Source organism: Pelmatolapia mariae, linkage group LG18, assembly GCF_036321145.2.
Source record: "Pelmatolapia mariae isolate MD_Pm_ZW linkage group LG18, Pm_UMD_F_2, whole genome shotgun sequence".
Lineage (NCBI taxonomy): Eukaryota > Metazoa > Chordata > Actinopteri > Cichliformes > Cichlidae > Pelmatolapia > Pelmatolapia mariae.
Genome location: NC_086243.1, coordinates 7,409,973 through 7,433,017, shown reverse-complemented (window position 1 = coordinate 7,433,017; position 23,045 = coordinate 7,409,973). Strand labels below are relative to the sequence as shown.

The 23,045-nt window shown below is 44.2% G+C and overlaps 2 protein-coding genes and 1 non-coding gene across 3 annotated transcripts; 2 read left to right on the top strand and 1 right to left on the bottom strand.

Moving 5' to 3' along the window:
- The first annotated feature begins 781 nt into the window (after positions 1-781).
- casq1a (calsequestrin 1a) lies at positions 782-10,833 on the top strand. The gene is made up of 11 exons (XM_063462411.1): positions 782-1,018; positions 4,058-4,151; positions 4,307-4,407; positions 4,573-4,684; positions 4,935-5,008; positions 8,247-8,377; positions 8,483-8,528; positions 8,633-8,687; positions 8,833-8,933; positions 9,059-9,133; positions 10,453-10,833. The coding sequence occupies exons 1-11, from the start codon at positions 782-784 to the stop codon at positions 10,831-10,833; spliced, it is 1,407 nt and encodes a 468-aa protein (XP_063318481.1).
- A 1,895-nt stretch (positions 10,834-12,728) lies between these two features.
- LOC134617794 (5S ribosomal RNA) lies at positions 12,729-12,847 on the bottom strand. Its single transcript, XR_010091676.1, has one exon. It is a non-coding gene; the product is annotated as a 5S ribosomal RNA (ribosomal RNA).
- Positions 12,848-17,172: 4,325 nt separating this feature from the next.
- On the top strand, positions 17,173-22,830 carry si:rp71-1g18.1 (uncharacterized protein LOC559922 homolog). Its single transcript, XM_063461992.1, has 4 exons — positions 17,173-17,766; positions 18,013-18,152; positions 18,332-18,413; positions 20,736-22,830. Exons 1-4 carry the CDS (start codon positions 17,523-17,525, stop codon positions 21,677-21,679), a joined length of 1,410 nt encoding a protein of 469 aa, XP_063318062.1. The 5' UTR covers positions 17,173-17,522; the 3' UTR covers positions 21,680-22,830.
- The last annotated feature ends 215 nt before the right edge of the window (positions 22,831-23,045 follow it).

Here is a 23,045-nt window from a genome sequence, read left to right as displayed (position 1 = left end):
CATGTCCCCGAGTGACCCAGCTTCACATTCTAGCACTGCACGGGTGCCAGCAGCAGCAAATTAGACACCAGCACTCCCTCCTGATATGTACTTCTCTGTCCTACATCCATTATTTTTAGCTGGGATCCAAGCCTTCGTCTTCACTTAATAAGGGAAAAGAATCCCTCATATTTGTACCCACCCCTAAATCCATCATATCAAAGTTCTTCTTCATCTGGCACAAAACGGACACACTCACACACCTATGTCCTATTCTATATGATGCCTTCTCTCTTTGCTCACACACCTCCTTCCATCTCCACAGCTGTCTGTGTATGTTCTGTGTTGCATGCAGAGAGCAGGTTGGTCATCTCCCCCTCACTCCACCCTCTTTCACTGGTTCCTAACATACACTCAAGCACGCACACACACACACACACACACACACACACACACACACACACACACACACACACACACACACACACACACACACACACACACACAGAAAGCTGTCACCCCAGCCCTGCCTCATCTTCTCCATGCTTAATTACGTGCCACATAGGACCACGGTCACACCTATGTCAGACTAAGCCCAACCCCTCTTGCACCCTGAGCCCACTGCCAGTTGCCCATGTGGGGTTTTTAATAAGGTGGATGCAGGAGGCTGTCTTGCTCTCTTCTGGGTGACGCGGATTGGAAGGGGTTCTCCATACTTTCACCAAACTTTTTTTTTTCAATATTTTTCGCCCCTTTCATTTACTTTCTGAAACTGTAAATACATCCACATTAGAGAGGAGCCATGAAGTGGACCTGGGTGCTTGTAGTAGTCTTGCTGTCCTTTGGGAGCATTTCACTGGGCAAGGAGAGCTTGGACTTCCCTGAGTACGATGGCAAGGACCGCGTTCACGACCTCAACGCCAAGAACTATAAGTCTGTGATGAAGAAGTATGACATTATGGTGGTGTACTACCATGACCATCCCGGATCCAGCCGCGCCGCCCAGAGACAGTTCGATATCGAGGAGTTGGCCCTTGAGGTGGGTTAAGATAAGAACTGTGGATAGATGGTGATGAGGAAGCTGTAATACTGGTACTTTATTCATGAGCACACAGATGCTTTCAGCATATTTAACTGTGGTTTTAAAAAAAATGGACAGAATAAACTCATCTCCTGTCAGTGACTTACAAAGAGGAAGTTATTATGGAGAAAAGGAGATAAGGCGGTAGAAAATAGCTTTGCTGGATTCAGAAATGCTGAGAAGTGAAGTCCCAAAAATGTGTCACAAGCCTAAGGTGTGTCGTCATGTCGACCACCCCGAGGCAAAGAGCTGAGCTGTGAGGACCCAAGGTATCATTTATTTTGGCAAAGGCTGAGCTTGTGTAGAGGATGTGTGTCTGTTTGTGTGCGTCTTTGTGTGCTACTGTGTGTGAGGGAAGCAGTTGATGCACTTAACGCTCCCTCATCCGATTGCTCATCAGGCCTCACGCCAGCCTGGTTCACATTCCCTATAAAAACACACTACATCCCTTTCCACACAAACCTTTCACTTGTTTACTGTAAGTAAAATGTAACCACATCGCATTTCCCAAGAAAAGTTCAATTTGTCACATCAAGCAGCTGACTCCATGTTTGCAGACATGCTGATTATTTATACAGAGAGCAAAATTCATTTTTACACTATAACGATCACAGACACAATGCAGAACTAAGAGGTCCCCAGAGAGCATTTGACGACACACTTGATATTGTTTAAAGAAGCAGTTATTTGAGAACTGCACTGAACATTGCAGTTCTGAGAAGCCAGGTTGATTTCTGATTTATGGCCTGCACTAGATCACGTAGCAACAGTATTTTATGGCATTTGGCATGGCTAATGTACAGTGTAATGTCAAGGCTGCTACCCCATATGCTTGTTGCATTATTGTAATTTGCAAGCCTGGTTTGTTGACTCCTGTTTAATTTTTTTTATGACAACTCTAGGCCAAAAAGGATCATATAAGGAACTCTCAACAGCCCCTAAAAATAAAAATTGTGACAAATATTCTAACTTTGCCTAAACAAATATAGCAGAAATTGTGTGCAACAGATCTCATCAGTAACCAAATCTCATGTGAACAAGACAAATGAAAAAGGATGAAGGGCTAAAAAAAAAACTAGTAATGAATAGCAGTAATGAGGAAAATATTAATAACAAATCAGACAGAGAGAGCAGGAGAGTGAGAGATACGAGAGAGGCTGCTCTCCTTGGCGAATCACATCAAGACCCTCTGGTGTCTGCGTATAGGGCACTGTTGCTCAGCCTTGGGGCTCCAGGCCAGCGTTTGAGGTACTGGCTCCAGTAGTGCCGGCTCAGCTCTGCACTGTGATTGACACTTGCAGTACTGTACTTGTCAGCGGATCCCAGAGTACTGAGCATCACTGCCATCTCACCAAAATAGTCCCTGGGGCTGGTGTGGCTTCTGGCGCTATATTTATCTTGAGCTGCTTTTGTGGTGGGTTGAGCTCCGATGGCTTGTGTTTCTCCTTCTGAATGTATTATGATTTACATTTAATGAAGCTTTATTTATAGTAAGAGGCAACTGCTAAAGGTGCAAACATTTCAGAGGTCAAGGAGCCCTGTGGGGGTTAGTGAAAGTCAAATGAAACATGACATTGTGATGGTGATAATTAAGTGCTTTCGTCCATGCCATTTGAACTTGGTTGATTTTGTTATTAAAGTGACCTCTCAGGTCTGTTACGAATGCTTTGTCAAGGGAAGTGCTGTAGACCAATGTAAGGAAAAGCACCTGCATTCTCCAGACAGATTGCAGGTGCTTTTACACTTAGACACTGAATGGCATACATGAAGGTGTACATGTCTCTCTTTGTTACTCTGCTCATCAAAATGAGCAGATACAGTCAGGTGCTGCACCAGCTGAATATCACTACAGTTCGTAACATCTCAGCCAAGAACAAAAACTGAAAGAAATGTACAGCTGCAGTGCACGCAGACATGAAGCTATGAAATCCCACCCCGGATACTGAGCCTGCTGGTTTAACTTTACATGTAGTTGGGGAGGTTCAATTACTCTGACCAAATGATCTCATCCATGTCACATCAAATACACATTCAGAACACCCAAGCTCCAAAAACAACTTTGCATGTTTCAGATTAGGAGGAGCAGGCAGACATAGTCTGCTTTTGCTTTACATACTTTAACTGAAAGACATTTGCAAAAAAAATTTATCTGGGTAAAAATAATGTGCTTTTTTCAAATGGACATTTGGTGAAATTCACTACTAGGTACTACCAAAAAAAATGTATACATATATATAATTTTTTGGCTAAGTATGTTTATAGACTAAATATAGCCTGTAAATATATGCAGCAAAGTAAATGTGATATATACAACCATGAAGCATTAATCCATTTGCCTGTAAGAAGTTTTATTTTAGTCTGTGTAAATGCCAAAAGGGCACAGTCTGCAAAAAGGTATAGTGCAATGAAGGGAATAAGTCTGTATGGTGTGTAACTTAAAACTAAGCTGCAAAATTTAAACTATTTCACTGTGCCCCACTCATCCAAAACTCCAGTCAGGTTAAAAGAAATTCAGAGAATTATCTGCACAACAAACTGCAGGACAGCCTGGTTGGGCTAACTATTTATGCCAGTAAAGCAGCTGCTCAAGATTTCTGACACCAGTGTGCATGTATGTGCGCGTGTGTGTGTCTGCGAGAGTTTGTGTGCACTGTTTACCCTTCAAATGCACTGAGACAGCTCTCAAACAACTTCCTCAATGCAGCTGAGCTGCAAGTGTGACGCTGTCATTGGTGGACCCAACTGTCAGTCACAAGGTTCAAGTTTCATACAGATTTAGAAAGTGCATAAGCGGCGCTCTGAAAAGCAGGCTTTTATGGTAATGAAACTACTGAGTGAGACAACTTTGTCAAAAGGTGTAAATAATAGTGTAGGGGTGTAATAGTGTAGCCTTCCAAATGAGTAAAACACACTTGCACAGCCGTGTATCCCACCACCCCACCCTTTTTTGTGTTGAACTAATAAATTGTTTAATTATTTATGTGCAATGTTTTACAGCTTGCAGCCCAGGTCCTGGATGAGTTTGAAGATGAAGATATTGGAGTTGGTCTCATTGATGCAAAGCACGACAAGGCTGTTGCAAAGAAATTAGGTAAATACAGCTGCAGGCAGTTGGTACATGGCTTATTGTGCAAAAGTCAGACTAGCCAAACTATCACAGTTAAGTTACTGTAACAGAAGTTAGCTAAAATATAATCTGAGCTAACCTGTCCAAATGGTTAAACACAAAATGTTCTTTCCCCTTAGGCCTTGACGAGTCTGACAGCATCTTCGTCTTCACAGAGGATGAAGTCATAGAATATGATGGCGAGCTTGCAGCTGACACTCTTGTGGAGTTCATCTATGATGTTCGTGAGGATATAATCTCCCAGTTAATAGCCTGCCTTATTTTAGCAATAAAAACTCTCTAAATACTCATTTTGCTTCCTTTGAAGATGACCCACAGAGCTTTATTCCAGTTTATTCTCCTCTCTGTTATCTCTGTTGTCTCTCCCTTTTGTCCTCTTCCACAGGTTCTCGAGGACCCTGTGGAAATAATTGACAATAGTAAGGAACTAAAAGGCTTTAAAAACATCGAAGAGGACATCAAATTGGTGGGCTACTTTAAGAGTCACAAGTCAGAACGTAAGAATCCTGTGATACTGTAATGTCATGATAGCCTGTATTGTTTTTAGATAATTCCACATCAAGCAAATTAAACAGCATCCTAACTCTAGGATAATTATCAGAATGTTTTCATTGCAGTTGCTACTATTTGATTTAAGTGAGCACACAAAAACACCAGTAATGATGAGAACAAGAAGTCTACATTCTTAGATATTTCATACATATAGCAATCTACTGAAACAACTTGATGGATGCCTTTAAATTTCAGATTTTGATGCTTTTGCTGATGCTGCTGAAGAGTTCCATCCACACATCCTGTTCTATGCCACATTCAATCCCAAGGTGAGTAATCAAAGTAAGTTACTTGAGGCTACTATGTGATTAGTCTAGTTTCAGCTTTAGTAATAGCACAACTGGTAAAGCTAAAGAGTCTTTTGAGCACTACGGATATGGGGATTGTTTTTGTAAGGATGATCAGACTCAAAAATTTAACTCAAACATAGAAACATTAAAAATGAATTTCTTGGAAGCTGTATATTTGCTTGCGTGTTTTAATTAGCTGAAAACATTTTTTAAAAAAAGTGGCAGAGGGCCCAAGATTGAACTCTGAGGCACTCCATATTTTATGTATCCAGTTTTTATGTGCAACTATAAATACAAAAGCTTTCTAAAAAAAATCTGAAAAATATTTTAAACAAGAATTTTAGATGGCAAAGGGCAGCCCTGGCGGAGCCCATCACCCACCGGGAACGAGTCCAACTTATTGCCGACAATGCGAACCAAGCTCTTGCAATGGCCGTATAGGGATCGAATGGCCCGTAGCAATGGGCCAGACACCCCATACTCCTGCAGCACCTCCCACAGGACACCCCGAGGGACACGGTCGAATGCCTTCTCCAAGTCCACAAAACACATGTAGACTGGTTGGGCAAACTCCCATGCACCCTCAAGTATCCTTGAGAGGATAAAGAGCTGGTCCAGTGTTCCGCGACCAGGACGAAAACCGCATTGTTCCTCCTGTATCCGAGGTTCGACTAGCGGACGAACTCTCCTTTCCAGCACCCTGGCATAGACTTTCCCAGGGAGGCTGAGGAGTGTGATCCCCCTGTAGTTGGAACACACCCTCCGGTCCCCCTTCTTAAAGATGGGGACCACCACCCCGGTCTGCCAGTCCAGGGGTACTGCCCCTGATCTCCACGCAACATTGTAGAGGCGTGTCAACCATGACAGCCCTACAACGTCCAGAGCCTTCAGGAACTCGGGGCGCACCTCATCAACACCAGGGGGTCTGCCACCAAGGAGTTGTTTAACTGCCTCAGTGACCTCGCCTCCGGAAATTGGCGGGTCATTCCCCTCATCCCCAGACTCTTCCTCCTCCTCGGAAGATGTGTCAGTGGGATTAAGGAGGTCCTCGAAGTATTCCTTCCACCGCCTGACAATTTTCTCAGTCGAAGTCAGCAGCGCTCCGCCAGCACTATACACAGTGCAGGTAGAGCACTGCTTTCCCCTCCTGAGACGCCTGACTGCTTACCAGAATCTCTTCGAGGCAGTCCGAAAGTCTTTTTCCATGGCCTCTCCGAACTCCTTTGCTTCAGCCACTGCCCGAGCCGCATTCCGCTTGGCCTGTCGATACCTGTCGGCTGCCTCCGGAGTCTAACAGGCTAATGAAGCCCGATAGGACTCCTCCTTCAGCCTGGTGGCTCCCTTCACCTCTGGTGTCCACCATTTGGTTCGGGGATTACCACCACAACAGACACCAACCACCTTGCGGCCGCAGCTCAATGCAGCAGCTTCAGCAATGGAGATGCTGAACATGGTCCATTCGGACTCAATGTCCCCAGTCTCCCTCGGAATGCTGTTGAAGCTCTGCCGGAGGTGTGCGTTGAAGATCTCGCGGACTGGGGCCTCTGCTAGACGTTCCCAGCACACCCTCACTACACGTTTAGGTCCTACACGTCCTCCCCCGCCACCTGATCCAACTCACCACCAGTTGGTGATCAGTTGACAGCTCAGCCCCTCTCCGATTTGTCACCGATTCTGTTCATAATTTTTATGGACAGGATTTCTAGGCGCAGCCAAGTGGCGAAGGGCTTTCACTTCAGTGGCCTCAGAATCTCATCTCTGCTTTTCACGGATGATGTGGTTCTGTTGGCTTCATCGGGTGATGGCCTCCAGCTCGCACTGGAACGGTTCGCAGCCGAGTGTGAAGCAGCGGGAATGAGGATCAGCACCTCCAAATCTGAGGCCATGGTTCTCAGCCGGAAAAGGGTGGAGTGCCCACTCCGGGTCGGGGATAAGTTCCTGCCCCAAGTGAAGGAGTTTACATATCTCGGGGTCTTGTTCGAGTGATGGGAGAAGGGAGCCGGAGATCGACAGACGGATTGGTGCTGCGGCTGCAGTGATGCGGACGCTGCACCGGTCCGTCGTGGTGAAGAGGGAGCTGAGTGTAAAAGCGAAGCTCTCAATTTACCGGTCGATCTACGTCCCTACCCTCACCTATGGCCACGAGCTGTGGGTAGTGACCGAAAGAACGAGATCGCGGATACAAGCGGCGGAAATGAGCTTCCTCCGAAGGGTGGCTGGCCTCTCCCTTAGAGATAGGGTGAGAAGTTCAGCCATCCGGGAGGGGCTCAGAGTAGAGCCGCTGCTCCTCCACATCGAAAGGAGCCAGCTGAGGTGGTTCGGGCATCTGACAAGGATGCCTCCTGGGCGCCTCCTGGGTGAGGTGTTCCGGGCATGTCCCACCGGGAGGAGGCCCCGGGGCAGACCCAGGACACGCTGGAGAGATTATATCTCTCGGCTGGCCTGGGAATGCTTTGGTGTTCCCCCGGATAAGCTGGAGGAGGTGGCTGGGGAGAGGGAGGTCTGGGCTTCTCTGCTTAGGCTGCTGCCCCCGCGACCCAGCCCCGGATAAAGCGGAAGAAGATGGATGGATGGATGGATGGATGGATGGAAGAATTTTAGATGCATCTTAAATCGCATCATTTTGAAGATTAAAGTTATGGTTACATTATTATTTGTCCATCATGTGATCATCACGCAAGAAATAAAAACACTGTGTGATTACCAGTATTTGTGAAGCTGTAATTGTAATACCATTGAATCAGGGGGTATTACAATTGATTAAGGATAGCCTTTCCAAGGTATCCTTAATCAATTCATTCAAGTTAGTGAGGCCTAAGTGATCTTTCATATATCTAAATATCAGACAGATCTTCCACTAAGATGTTAAGTATATGTTAAGTAAAGCATTTTACACTGTTGTTTCTCCTCCACCCATTGTACACTCACAGATCAGTGGTGGTGAAAAGCGCAGAGTAAGGTACTAGCTGAACTGCTAAATGGAGTGACTTAGGCTTGCAGTGTTTTGCTCAAGTACATTTTAACATATGGATTGAAACATCAACCCTGCAATTAGTCACAAACCTTGGCTAACTTACTAAACACAAATATACAAAAAAAAAACAAAGTTAATAACACCTTTCTTTTTTCTTAAGCAAAAACAAATAATAAATAATACACCATTAATATATCCTTTATGGTCAGATGAGGCTTTGAGTTCTTTGGCCCTGTCTTACAGGTCGCCAAGGCTCTGGACCTGAAGCTCAATGAGGTGGACTTCTATGAACCATTTATGGATGAACCAGTTGTTGTCCCAGGAAAACCTTACTCTGAGGAGGAACTGGTGAAATTCATTGAAGATCACGACAGGTAAGTCCTATTTTTGCCATATTAGAAGGATCTCGAGAGCTACAAGCTTCATGATCTGAGTTCCAAGTAAAGGGCATTAAGATTTGAGTAATCTTTGCTTGTTAGACCAACCCTGAGGAAGCTGCAGCCCCACAACATGTACGAGATCTGGGTGAGAAATTTTAAACTTGGATTATATTTCCTAGACATAACTTTAATAAGATTGCAACCTACTGTTTTACAGTTTCCCTGAAATTCCGGCCTTTTTTCCCACAGGAAGATGATGTTGATGGTGAACATATTATTGCCTTTGCAGAGGAGTCTGACCCAGGTAAAGGAATCTTAAATGAAGTATAAAAACATATCTATGAGCATCTGTAATGACAGTTATTTCTGATCATCCTGTAATGCTGTTTAGTTTTTCTTATTTAAATAGCTGTTTAGCTTAGACTGCGATGTACTTTTCCACTACTCAGACGGTTTCGAGTTCCTGGAGATTCTAAAGCAAGTTGCCGAGGATAACACTGACAACCCCGACCTCAGCATTGTCTGGATCGACCCTGATGACTTCCCTCTGGTAACAATATGAAGCAGTGTAATATGCTCTTTAGAAACAAGAGGCTGTGAGGCACTCTGCACAGTTTTACTGACAGCAGTTGGGTTGATAACAGCAACTAATCTTTTGCTTACTTTCCCCTGCAGCTCCTGCCACACTGGGAAAAGACTTTTGGAATTGACCTGTCACACCCACAGATTGGTGTTGTTGAAGCTGATGATGTAAGTAATATTTTGAGTATGATCTTATTATCAAACTCAAAACATTTCTTTGTATTGTTCCTCTGATGTACTGTTATACATACTGTTTATAGTTCAATTCAATTCAGATTGAATTCAGATTTCTTTATACAGCACCAAATCACAATAACCGCCGCCTATTATTAAAGGTGTTTTATATTGTAAGTTAGCGACCCTACAGTAATATAGAGAAAACCCCAACAATCAAACCACCCCCTATGAGCAAGCACTTGGCAACAGTGGGAAGAAAAAACTCCCTTTTAACAGGAAGAAACTTCCAACACCACCAGGCTAGGGGAAGGGCAGCCATCTGCCATGACCAATGAGGAGAGATGAGTTAATAATTATTAAATTTGCTCATTTTCAATTTAATATTTTTATTCTTAGACTCTAGATCATCCTTATGTCAGATACACTTTAACTATGAACTTTCTCAGCTAATGGTGTATCTGATACAAGCTATTTTAGTTTCATTTTTGGAAAAGTTAATATTTAATGAACCTAAATGTATCAATTTATTGCTTTAAAATGTTTATTAACGTTTTTGTGGGAGAAAATTACAATGATGATGAAGAAGTCATAAAAAATTTCCAAAAACTCACATATCAAATAAGCTGCACTTGACATTAAGGCCACCAACCTAAGCTTGCTTTCTTTGGCTCTCACAAAGAGAAAGACCTGAGAGCCAGTGGGAGGGGTTGTGGTCAGAGTCAGTGGTATCTGTCTCAGATAACCAAATAAGCAAATCCTCTCTTTGACATCACACAGAGCCAAGACTAGAAAGAAATGTCTGAAACTGAGGGTTTGGAGCAGTATAAAGCTGAGATTTTGGATTACGTGGATTACAACGGTCATTTTTATTGTTAGTGTCCACTGTGGCACACCAATGCTGGACCTGACCACATAGTTCGCTCAGTACACTTTTTATTTGGTTGGTGGTTCTTTCTGCACACGGCCACAGCTTTTCAGCTGTGTCCCACACACACACAACAACCCCACCCTCAGGTCTTGGCACGTGTCATGCAGGGGAGGCGTGATGAACTGATGGAGCTCTGGTGTGTCAGCCTCCCCTGCAGCCGCACCACAAACCACGCCCAGCCACATCCACTAATGTAACAGCTTACACTTGACAGAAAAAAGGGAGGCATATGGCCATGGTTCATTCAAGCTTAGGCTCATCGTGTCTTTAAAGGTACCCTGAACGACAGCGTTCCATTGGACCATAAAACCACTGGTTCGCAGACTTTCACCTTTTCAGAGAATCCACAACAGAGCAGTTATTGTTGGTTTTTTGCTCCCAGGCTGACAGCGTGTGGCTGGACATGGATGACGGTGAGGACCTGCCCTCTGCAGATGAGCTGGAGGACTGGCTCGAGGATGTTCTGTCAGGTGAAATCGATCCTGATGATGATGACGATGATGACGACGATGATGACGACGATGATGACGATGACGATGATGACGATGACGATGATGACGACGATGACGACGACGACGACGATGATGATGACGACGATGATGACGACGACGACGATGATGATGACGACGATGATGATGACGACGACGATGATGATGATGATGACGACGATGATGATGATGATGATGACGACGACGACGATGACGATGATGACGATGACGATGATGATGATGACGACGACGACGACGACGATGATGATTATTAAACAATTAAGTCATAAATTACTTTTCAAGTCTGACCAATGCAGTTTCAAGACTCAGCGTCACTAACTCTGTCATATCATCCTTTCTTGAAACTAGTTCTTACTTTGAACTCGTCAGTTCATGTTGATATTTCATCTTCTCATCACCCTCCCTCTGCATCACATCAGAACATTATTCCAGTAATCATTTGACCCTCTCACCTCCATATCCTCTAATCCTCCATGTAACAAAGTACTAAGATGCCACAGTGCCTTTATCCCCACATGTAACAATAAAAAAGAATGATTTGAAACCTTGCAATCTACTTCTATTGATTTTTATACTATTAAAGTGTTTATTTTCCTAATACTGGAAGGGTTGCATTGTTTTATGCATTATGTCTGAATCCATCTGTGGAGTCTGTTGCCGTCTGAATGTGTATTATTTATGTTCACTTAGTTTCTTGTTTTCCCCACAACCGAAACGACTGAGGTCAGATCCAAGGGTGCTAACAAGCTTTTGTTACAGCCTACTCTGTAAAATCAATGTAATGCTGTACACTGAATGTGCTGTACATCATATGGATGTTTTCTACGATGATGAATTATGACAACAGCCATATTCTATTTTTGTAACAAGAGGAATTTAACGTACTGTGAAGTCTTAAATAAATGACAGCTTGGACGGAAACCTCACTACTGTATAGTTTTTAAAGATGTGTATGTGTGTGCATGTGTGAAATATACACGATAGCAAGTCATGAAATCTCATCAAAAAACAATCTGAGGAGTTCTTCATCTCATCAAGTGTGCTTAGACTAAATAGGTACAAAGCAGGCAGAAATCACTTTCAGCACTTAAAGCTACTTTGTGTAAGAAAAAGGACGTGTTCAGCCTCGCAGTGTTAAAATATTACTAATGAAGATACAGTTTTGATACTTGCCACTTCATTAGGTACACTTCAATGTTGACATGTTAGCATCATGCAGTTGCTGCAGATTTGTCGACTGCACATCCATGATCCAAATCTACCACTCCTCTACATTGCAAAGGTGCTCTATTGGACTGAAATCTAGTGACTGTGGCCATTTGAGTACAATGAACTCACTGTCATGTTCAAAGAACCAGTTTGAAATGACCTGAGGCTAAGGAGCTTGGAAAGAAAAGCGTCTGTACTTCTTTAAGTTGCTTGAAGATGTTTCACCTCTCATCCGAGAAGCTTCTTCAGTTCTAAGGGTCAAATGGTGGAGAGTCCCAGAGTCCCAGATTTCCACCATTTGACCCTAGAACTGAAGAAGCTTCTCGAATGAGAGGTGAAACGTCTTCAAGCACAAAGTGTCAATTTATGGAATCAAGTGTTGAGGTGGCCAGTACTTGAAGTTACGAACACAACCTTCCAATTTAACTATAGTGTTAATGGTAACTGCATGCTTGCCTATTACCTTAACCCAAGGACTAATTTTTGCATTTGACCAGCAGCACAGGCCCTGGTGTGGTGTACACGGCTTCACCCAGAAGTACAGGCCCTGGTGTGGTGTAGGTGGACTCAGCAAGCAGCACAGGCCCTGGTGTGGTGTCCATGGCCTCTTCCAGAAGCAAAGGCCCTGGTGTGGTGTAGCTGGCCTCAGCCAGAGCCACAGGCCCTGGTGTGGTGTTCATGGCCTCAGCCAGCAGCACGGGTCCTGGTGTGGTGTCCATGGCCTCAGCCAGAAGCACAGGCCCTGGTGTAATTTAGATGACCTATGTTAGCAGCACAGGTCCCGGTGTGGTGCGGATAGCCTCACCCGGCAGCACAAGACATTGCTGAAAACAGCCAAAAGGAATGTCGTTAATGTGGCCTCATTAATGGGCAGCTGCTTTGGGTCTTTCAACACCCTCCTTCTCTGGATCAAAACCAGCTCAATGACATGAAAAGCAAATGCTTACAGCACCTGGTATTCTCAGGCAGTCTCCCATCCAAGTACTAACCAAGCCCAACCTTGCTTAGTTTCCGAGATCAGATGAGATCGGGCGTGCTCAAGGTGGTATGGCTGTAAGCTGCTGGCCCCAGCACAAAGCGTCAATTTTTGGAATAAAGTGGTGAGGTGGCCAGTACTTGAAATTACGAACACAACCCTCCAGTTTAACTACAGTGTTAACGGTAACTGCATGCTTGCCTAATACCCTAACCCAAGGACTCATTTTAGCATTTGACCAGCAGCACAGGCCCTGTTGTGGTGTAGTTGGCCTCAGCCAGCAGCACAGGTCCTGGTGTGGTGTACATGGCCTCAGCCAGCAGCACAGGTCCTGGTGTGGTGTCCATGGCCTCAGCCAGCAGCACAGGTCCTGGTGTGGTGTCCATGGCCTCAGCCAAAAGCACAGGCCCTGGTGTGGTGTAGGTGGCCTAAGCCGGCTGCACAGGTCCAAAGCCAGAAGCACAGGCCCTGGTGTAATTTAGATGACCTATGTTAGCAGCACAGGCCTCGGTGTGGTGCGGATGGCCTCACCCGGCAGCACAAGACATTGCTGAAAACAGCCAAAAGGAATGTCGTTAATGTGGCCTCATTAATGGGCAGCTGCTTTTCTTTCCAAGCTCCTTAGACTACGATGACCTGGATGACTGAGAACCTTCACAGACGAAATGACCTGAGCTTTGTGAAATGGCACATTATTCTCGAAGCAACCTTCAGATGAGTACACTGTGGTCATAATATGGTCACCACCAATACTCAGGTAGGTTGTCGTATTTAAATGATTCTCAGCTGGTACCAAGGGGCAGAAATTTTGCCATGATGATACTAGACCTCCCTCTCCCCAGCCACCTCCTCCAGCTTGTCCAGCCAAGAGATATAATCTCACCAGAACACCTCACCCAGGAGGCGCCCAAGAGGCATCCTTATCAGATGCCCGAACCACCTCAATTGGCTCCTTTTGATGTGGAGGAGCAGCGGCTCTACTCTGAGCCCTTCCTCGATGGCCGAACCTCTCACCCTGTCTCTAAGGGAGAGGCCAGCCACCCTTCGGAGGAAGCTCATTTCTGCCTTTGAATGGATCAAATGGCCCGTAGCAATGGGCCAGACACCCCATACTCCCGAAGCACCTCCCACAGGACACTCTGAAGGACACGGTCGAATACCTTCTACAAGTCCACGAAACACATGTAGACTGGTTGGGCAATCTCCCATGCACCCTCAAGTATCCTTGAGAGGACAAAGAGCTGGTGCATTGTTCCACGACCAGGATGAAAACCGCATTGTTCCTCCTGTATCCGAGGTTTGACTAACGGATGGACTCTCCTTTCCAGCACCCTGGCTGAGACTTTCCCAGGGAGGCTGAGGAACTACCACCCAGTCTACCAATCCAGAGGTACCGCCCCTGATCTCGTGTTCAGATCCAAGGGGTCGTTCCTTCCAATTACACCCCTCCAGCTCTCACTGTCATTGCCCACATGAGCATTGAAGTCTCCCAGTAGGACAACAGAGTCCCCAGGCGGAGCACCCTCAAGGACCCTGACCGGGGACTCCAAGAAGGCTGGGTCCTCTGAACCATCACTTGGAGCATAAGCGCAGACGACAGTCAGGACCCATTCCCTGACCCCAAAGGCGCAGGGAACAAATTCTAATCCTAGGGAACAAACCCCAGCGTACAGGCAGCAAGCCGAGGGGATACTAGGATACTAGGATACCCAGCCCAGCCCGCCGCCTCTCACCAAGGGCAACTCCAGACTGAGACAGAGTCCCTCCCCTCTCCAGGAGACTGGTTCCAGAGCCCAAGCAGTGTATTGAGGTGACCCCAACTATATCTAGTGGGTACCTCTCGACCTCACGCACTAACTCGGGCTCCTTCCCCACCAGAGAGGTGACATTCCATGTCCCAATTGCTAGTCTTGGTACCCGGGGATCGGTCTGCCAGGGCCTCCGCTTCTGGCCACCGCCCACCAGACAATACACCCAACCCCTACACCGCCTCCTGCGAGTGTTGGGCGCCCACAGGAGGATGGACCCATCGCATACCCTCGGATACCCTCCCCGGGCCCAGCTCCAGGGCGGGGCCCCGGTAACCCTATCCCAGGCGGGATGAACTGTTCCCTTGATGTTCTACTCATAGGGGTCTTCTAAATCACTCTTTGTCTGGTCCCTCACCCAGGACCAGGACACAGCCCCTGGGATCCCTGGGACACACAAATTCCTCCACCACGATAAGGTAGCGATTTACAGAGGTGGGATAGAAAAATATTTTGGGGGAATTCAAAGGGCTGAGGGGATTAAATTTTCTTTGAGGATTTTCAGCTTGATTCCCTGTGGGAATATTAGAGGTCAAGCCACTGAAAAGATATCTCCAGTGATGAAGAGGTAGACTTGATAAGTTTAAATATATTGATGGATTCTATTTTGGCCCCTGCTGTTTTGTATTTCCTGTGTGCTTCTGTGCAGAGCAGAAAAAGCTTTTCTTCAAGAATGAAAACATAGCGTTACTCTGGGATGGTGGCTGTACTAAAAGATAAAACCAGAGTGAATTGTGTTTATGATGAGCACTAATTACGCTGTGGCAGCAAACCAGAAACATTGCCATTATATTTTCATACTCCAGCCTACCTGGAGTATGGGCAGAAGGTCTTTAAGAGCATACACCCTGTGTATCCTGTTTTGACTGGTGGGAGGGATGAAGGTGGGACAGGAAAATTACATTTTTGTTTATATGTCCATTGCCTTATTTGTTAATAAGTCCTGGGTGTGTCTAAAAGCTGTAACAAAACTCTGAAACACAACTGTTTTCCCTGAATTTAGTTTATTTCTGAAATTCCTCTTACAGGAACAGCATGGAGAGCCACTTTAAAGCTGTAAGCTCTAAGCCACAATGTTATAACCACCTACCGATCAATGTTAAGGTCCCTAAAGTGCAGTGAATCCTTTGGATCAGGCTTATTTTGTCACATCCCACAGAAGCAGAAGCAGGTCAGAACATGAGGAGTTTTGAAGCATGGGTGAACACTTCCTGCTCTTTTTCAGGTTCCTCGAGCCATTCCTAAGCAGTTATTGTCTTGTGTTAGTACGCAGTATCCTGTTGCCAGAAGCCACACTGCCACAATGAATGTTGACCTTTTAGTAGCTTTAATCTGGTGGCTGATCAATGTATATATTAGATCTCATCAGAATCTGATTATGGATAGTCACTTTATTAAACACCATCAAAAAGAAGAAGCAAGAAGGTTGGACATAATCCAGGATGAAGTTTTGAGACGTGATGTACTGACAAAGCTGTTTCAGAATTCTTTCTTTCTAAGTTTTATTTAACTAAGTAAAATTTTGGTTATCAAAACCGACCATTATCTGTCAATCACCTCTCTTTTGTCTGAGCTTAGCTCATGGAAACAGTATATGCAAATCATATTAACAAATAAGGCAATGTTGAGATTCAAAATAAAAATGAAACTGAATATGGACACAAAAAACAGAAAAGGGTGGGATAATTAGGAAAAATGAGGAACATTTAATATAGAATTAAAATGAATGGGAGGAATACAGAGCATTAGGTTTGATTATGAATAGATATACCAGGGGAAGATTGCAGTATTTTCACATTACAGTTTTCCCCAATTGTTTACACACATTTCCTGAAAGCATGCCTTGTATTGTCAGGATTCTACACACAAATAAAAAAAACACACACAAAACGGGCAAAACCCTTCAATTCTCCTGTAAATGAAAAGCTACATTCAAAACGATGTAATTTCTTGCCAAAATGGCATTTTGTTTTCAAATGACACACACAAACCATCACATGAATAGACATTTATAAGAACCAGTTGAACACTGATGTGCTTAATATAAAACACTATGACCACTGCTTCTCCAGTCATCATAATGACTTGCTGTAAGCCTTTTTTTTGTTCAGAGTATGATTATTGTACAGTACTGTAATTTATACAGTGTTGAGAGTATGCATCAATTGTGGGATTGTGTGGGACTTACTTGCATATAGTTGTATCGCAATTCTTTGACTCTTTCTGAATTGTGTTCAAATGGCACCCTGGTTCATCCTCAGATTATTTCTGTGCAAGAGACAGTCCAGTGTTGATAAGCTGACCCTACCAATATTTTGAAATATGTTGTTGTCTTCTATTATTTTTCTTTATATTTGCTGTACTGTTATGACGTTTTTTTTCTAGAAACCATGTTTATGATTTCAGTCTCCTGTTCAGGAGACCACCTCATGTTGGTAAGCTTTCAGCTCTGCAATAAAAACAGTATACTGTAAAATACTGTGAATAGGCCTACTATGTAGTAATACAAAATAGGAGTACATTTCCCACATACTTTACAGTATTTTTTTTTTAAAGTGTGTTTTAAAAAAGCAGGACTCGTGCTTGCAGTTTAGCAGAATTGGTTAAGGAGATTAGTGCATCAGTTACATGTTGTAGCCATTGTGTTTGAAGTACAAGTAATTGTGTGTAAACAATTGGGAAAAACTGTAACATAGATTATAGAAGTAGGGCTTCGACAGTAACCACGCTAATCCACAAGGTGGCGGTAATGCACCTTAAACGTCGTTGCCGGCTGCCAATTAGCAAACAGAAAGAAGAGGAAGGCCATCCCTTTGGCCACTCCTCCCCCACTAGTAGACACGCCTCTTCCCTCTGCAAACCATGTGGCTATACGGTTGGTAAATAAATACTTCTTCTAAATTTTAACTTCCTTTACGGTGTGAACTTCAGCACGGCAGGAACAGGCAGCATGTCGACGGTGGTCGTGAGCCTCCAGGCGCAGGTGGAGTCGGTGCTAGGCTCGCTGGTTAAAGCGGCCTCGGTGGAGTTGATCAAACTGTTCGAGAGCAGATACCGAGCATCCGAGGTGGACCTGGGCCGCGGTGAGGACGGGAAGGGAAGTGAAACCTCGGATGTTTTATCGAGCGGGGACACAAAACGGAGCATCGGAGTGCAAGTGGGCGACAGCGCGGAGGAGCCGTCGCTGTTTCACGGTTCGTGTTTCTGAGGCTTTAAACGCCGTACTTCCTGTTTGTGTCCACAGCTCTGCTGCAGCTCCTGGTGCACGAGTGGGGCTTTAAGCTCCAGTAAAAAAAAAAAATGTTTGAAAGTTATTCCAACAGAGTTCTGTTACGTCGATAAAGAAATAGTTTGATGCATGTTTGCATATCACCAAGCAATCTTGCATGAAGCTGAAGTGTAGTTGCCAGCGTTAACCCTCCCCCTCCTCTACTCCGTAGGGCTCACTTTTGTCTCGGATAGCGATTATGTGAGGGAGTGCAAGGAGGTGGTGATGGAGGGTTGCGTCATTCCGCCAGAAATCCTCTTGGCTGAAGATAATGGGCCTGCTGACCCCGAGTGGTCATCCCTGAAGGATCCGGTCAGTGAGAATTTACAGGGGCTGTAAATCACCTGTGGAATGAAGAACAGGCACTTTATGAAGCCTGGTCTGCTTTTCTCTGTTGCGCGTTTTTTATTACTGCGATGCTTCAGGTGCGGTCTGCATTGCACTTGTCATGATGCATGCATGCAAATATGTCTTGTTCCTTCTTTGATCAGGTTGTGGATACGGTGGAGTTGAGCGTCCTTGGAGCAGAGTCTCCATCTGACTGTGGTGCTCAGACAGAAGTTGATTTGCATGGTAAGAACTTTGTGTTATACTGACACAGTGGAAGCATGAACACATTATGCATACTAGATACACACCATGCATACTACATAAAAAAGACAGATTAAACAGAATGCTGCAGGACCAACATGGAGTCAGCATACAATTGATCTGGTTGCATAACTCATTTGTTTTGTTTTGTTTTTGTTGTTTTTTTTTTTTATCTTGAAAAGGGGCAAGGGACATGGGGCTAGCTGCTGAATGTGCGATGAGCCGAAAATGCTGTAAAATAATTCATAAATAATTGATGCAAAGTAGAATGGGCAGTATTCTGATCTACCCTGTGTACAGTTCTGTTTGAAAATGACCCATTCATCATAAGCAATAGGATTAAATTATTAAAGTTATTTTTTGTAACTTCTTTCATATTCCCTCCACACATCATAGCAACTCTCCCATGCATAATTGACCCTGTGCACGAGAAAATGCTAACTTCCTGGTTTGAGACCGGATGTAGGGTTGTACATTTCCGGTAGCTTTACTTTGCGGTCAATCGCTACTGCGAAGATATATTCCAAAATCATGTCCAAAACTCGAAAATGGAAAGATCGCTTTAAGTTACAAAGAGCAGAAGGTGGGAACACTCACCACTGTTGTGTCATAAAAAATCTAATGATCAATTTTGACGTTTAAAGAGTTTAGATCGATCGGTTGTTTACATCACTCAACACAAGCAGAACTGCATTACAAAATCAGAAGACACATCGTCCACCTTCAGAAGCACCTCTCTGTATAGTGACTGGTCTTATGATTTAAACAGGCAAATGTTCAGCATTCAAACTACAGGTGAAGAATAGTCAAACCAGATGTTTCCCCCGTTATGTCGATATCAGCTAGTCAAGTACACACCTACACAGCATGTTAACAAACCGTGAAAAAAAGCCACACAAAAAATGAATGATTGCTGGTAAGGGTTTCTATACATTAGTATTTCCGAAGGGTATGTTGTGACTTACCTTCAAAATTACAGTGGTCCCTCGCTATAACGCGGTTCACCTTTTCACCTCGCTGTTTCTCTTTTGAGAAAAAGAGAGGCGCGGGGGAAAAATATCGACAAGTCGATGAACATCATTTACAGATATATTGGGTAAATGCCCAAGACATCTATAGAAATGTAAATCGCAGCTTGATTCCTTCATTTGCTTAACTTGTTTTGGACCGTAAACAGGGCGCGAATAGGACACCGGAAACAGAGCTCCCCACAGGAGTTTCCGCACCGGAAGTAGCATATGCTAACGTGCACATAGTCAATAGGAGAGTTGCTTTGGTGCTACTTTCCAATGGACAGTGCTTGCAGGTACATATACACACATACCAGATAAATACTATGACGAGTACCTGGATTTCTGTCTGATGTTAAGTGTCATCAGTAAAGCTGTGGCTTTGTGCTCCCTCAGACCAGTAAACCGCAACATTGAGAAACCTGTGTGTTCCTCTATGATGCAGGGTGTGTATCGCATGCAAGTTGTAATGTGGCACTATTCTTGCAAATATCGATTTTTAGCATCACGCGATAGTTTAATAATGTGGTGGAGCAAGTAGGCTTAGGCTAAATGCTTTTTTTATACACAGAGTAGCAATACAAAAGTTTGACTCAATTTTATTTATACAGCGCCAAATCACAACAACAGTTGCCTCAAGGTGCTTTATATTGTAAGGTAGACCGTACAATAATACAACAGTGTATCATGAGAGTGTATTGTGCTAACACTTGGAAACACTTTGTCGTGTTGCTGCCGTGTGGTGCTAACAGCAGCGATACTTGACCGTTTCACTTCACAGCTACATGAATTAGCAAGAACACTAGCTCTGCTCGTCACTGTCTGCACTCTGTCGCCTGTCTTTAATAATTACCGTGTTTAAAGTTTGTTAAATTTCAGACCGTTGTGCTTCCATCAGTACACTGCCATGAAGCACAGCGTACGCTCACTCATGTGGTGCAAGAATTCGGACGGGGTAGAGCTTAGATCACAAACTGCAACATTTGAGTGCCAGTGTCACGCTGTTGCATTTTGTGAGCATTTTTACATTTTATGGTTTCAAATAATGTCAAATTCTTCAGTTGTGAAGATTATTTAACATACAAAAACAAGGTGAGGACACGTGTAATGACAGTGTTTTTAAATACTGTATCTGCCCCTGTTATTTGATGGCTCCTCTTCTATTATTTTGCATGCTTAGCATCCACTGAGAGATGCACAGCCATTTTGTAAGAGAGTGAAGGGGTTTGGGAAGCTTCATGAAAGGATGGTGAAAATGTTTAGTGTCATTAAAGATGCATGTGATCTGTTTCAGTCTCCACAGAGACACGGACAGAGACGTCAGCTGATCAGAAGCCTCTTGTAATTCAGCCTGACACGAACAACTCTGCTTCTGGGGAGAAGGTGAAGTTTGTTTGCCCGCTGATCCTTAAGCTGGAGTCTCCAACACCCAAAGTTGATAAATCGGAGAAGCCTGATCAAGCCGAGCCTCAGCAGGCCAGTGTCAGCACAGCTAAAGGCACTGCCTACAGTCCATCCCCATCTGATGGCGCTGCGACTCCTGCACAGATTGGAGTGTGGGAGTGGGTCCACGCTCAGAAGGAAGCAAAGAACCATCTCCAGATGAAATTGAAACTCACATCTCCAGATCCAAAGCTGCTGCGTCCCTGCGCAGTGCAGCTGGTAAATGTTCTCACGATGCCTGAATCAGAGATTCAGGGCGACGCTGCCAAAGCTCACAGCGTTGACCTCAAAAACGGTTGGCCTGTGCCAAGAGATCTCCGCCGTCATCAAGGTCTTCACACCGGCCATCGCCTGTGCTGCTTCACCAGATGCGCAAATGACATTTGGCGCCTCCAAACGGTCATTAGTCGCTCCCGAGATGGATACTCTTGCAGCATCTGCGGGAAAACATTCAGCCGGAGGAAGATCCTCCGGCGGCACAAGCGCTTCCACACCGGAGAAAAGCCGTACTCGTGTTCTGTGTGCTCTAAAACGTTTGCCCTGCGAAAGAGTCTCCGCCGCCACTCGAGGTTCCACACGGGGGAGAGGCCGCACACCTGCACGCAGTGCGGTAAAAGCTTTCGGCTGCGAGACAACCTAAAAGCGCACTTGAGGTTTCACTCCGGAGAGAAGCCTTTCAGCTGTGCCACATGCGGCAAGACGTTCAGGATCATGAGGAATCTAGAGAAGCACAAAGTGAGCCACTGTGAATTCTTCGTTCCTTCATTCAGAACGATCGCCGGCTTAAAGCTGTAGGAACAGCTGTGAGCGGCCGCACGGATGTCTACCTCACACTGAAGACACTATAAGCAGAAGCTGTCCCGAGAAACTTAAAGAAGAGAAGTGAAAGTCATAAGATTGCTTATGTTGATTGTTTATTTGGAGTCGTCCTAAAATAACTGGGGTTGTAATTGGATCTTAGGAGCTTGAGAAAAGAAGGCAGCTGGACTTCATTAGGTTTGGAAAGACGTTTCTCATCCAAGATGTCCCGTGTATTGAAACCATAGTGGGGGTTGTCGTTGACGTGGGACATTAAGGGTGAAACCACCTCCCAGGGCCAATAACCCCACTATGGTTTGAATACCTGAGGCTCTCCATCTTCTTGTTTTTGAAACCAAAGCATCTTTTTGGATGAGAAACATCTTTCCAAACTTAAAGAAGTCCAGCTGCCTTCTTTTTTTTTTTTTTTTTTCTTTCTTTTTTTTTCTGTCCAACCTCCTATGGCGACCAATGACCTGAATGACTGAGAACCTACACAGACATGTTGCGGTTAGATGTTGACATTTATTTGGGGGGGGGGGCTTGTACTACTAATTTTTTGTATTATTTTTTTTTTTTTGTATTTTTTTTTCTGCTGTAATTTGTGTGTTTAGTTCATGCCATAGTTTTACTTTTTGTGATCGTGGATTATTAATGGGCCTGCAAGACTGCGAGAGTACTACTACACATGTTTTGGCATTAAACCTCCTGAGAAACGCACGATCAAATTGCAGGGAAACCCACCCACCACTGCACAGTTATCCAGCTTACAAATGCTCTGGTGCTCCTTGGAGATGGAGATTTTATAAATGTATTGAAACACGGCATTAATGGGTAGACCTGAGATATTTGGTGGTTGTCTGTTTTGGAAAGCCTAGGGTTCTCCACCTCTCAACATTTCCTGTTAAATGATGTGCTTTTATACACTCTTACCTTTTATAGATTTGTTTTCAAGTCTGTTTTTGTTTTAATTAACACTTATGTCACTTATTACTGACTCTTTGACTTTGTAGCACGTTACGATTATTCATTGTCTGTAGATGTCTTGAGCTCCATGACCTGTATGTTTCATGGTGACTTTATAAGTTAAAACGTAACAAATATGCTCTCGTCTTCATTCAAGAGATGAGTTTTGTTTTTTGTAACTACATGTGCATTGAATAACATCTTGTTTTCAATGTTTTTAATAACTTTTCTGATAAACATTTGTCTCTTGTATCAATAAAAAAACATTTAAAAAAAGAAGTTTATTTTGTGTGTGAAGATCAAAGCATTCAAACCAAACCAATGTAAATACAAAATGCAGCTTTTAATGCTGATTTCATTTATTATTGGGAAAGAAAGCTATTTAAACCCACTTCAT

What these genes read in the sequence shown, in the direction of transcription:
- casq1a (XM_063462411.1), top strand. Translation starts at nt 782, where the DNA reads ATGAAGTGGACCTGGGTGCTTGTAGTAGTCTTGCTGTCCTTTGGGAGC. An exon ending in GGCTGTTGCAAAGAAATTAG is followed by an intron (nt 4,152 to 4,306) that starts GTAAATACAGCT and finishes CTTTCCCCTTAG; the next exon opens with GCCTTGACGAGTCTGACAGC. An exon ending in ACCCTGATGACTTCCCTCTG is followed by an intron (nt 8,934 to 9,058) that starts GTAACAATATGA and finishes TTTCCCCTGCAG; the next exon opens with CTCCTGCCACACTGGGAAAA.
- si:rp71-1g18.1 (XM_063461992.1), top strand. Translation starts at nt 17,523, where the DNA reads ATGTCGACGGTGGTCGTGAGCCTCCAGGCGCAGGTGGAGTCGGTGCTA. An exon ending in GGTCATCCCTGAAGGATCCG is followed by an intron (nt 18,153 to 18,331) that starts GTCAGTGAGAAT and finishes TTCTTTGATCAG; the next exon opens with GTTGTGGATACGGTGGAGTT. An exon ending in GACAGAAGTTGATTTGCATG is followed by an intron (nt 18,414 to 20,735) that starts GTAAGAACTTTG and finishes GATCTGTTTCAG; the next exon opens with TCTCCACAGAGACACGGACA.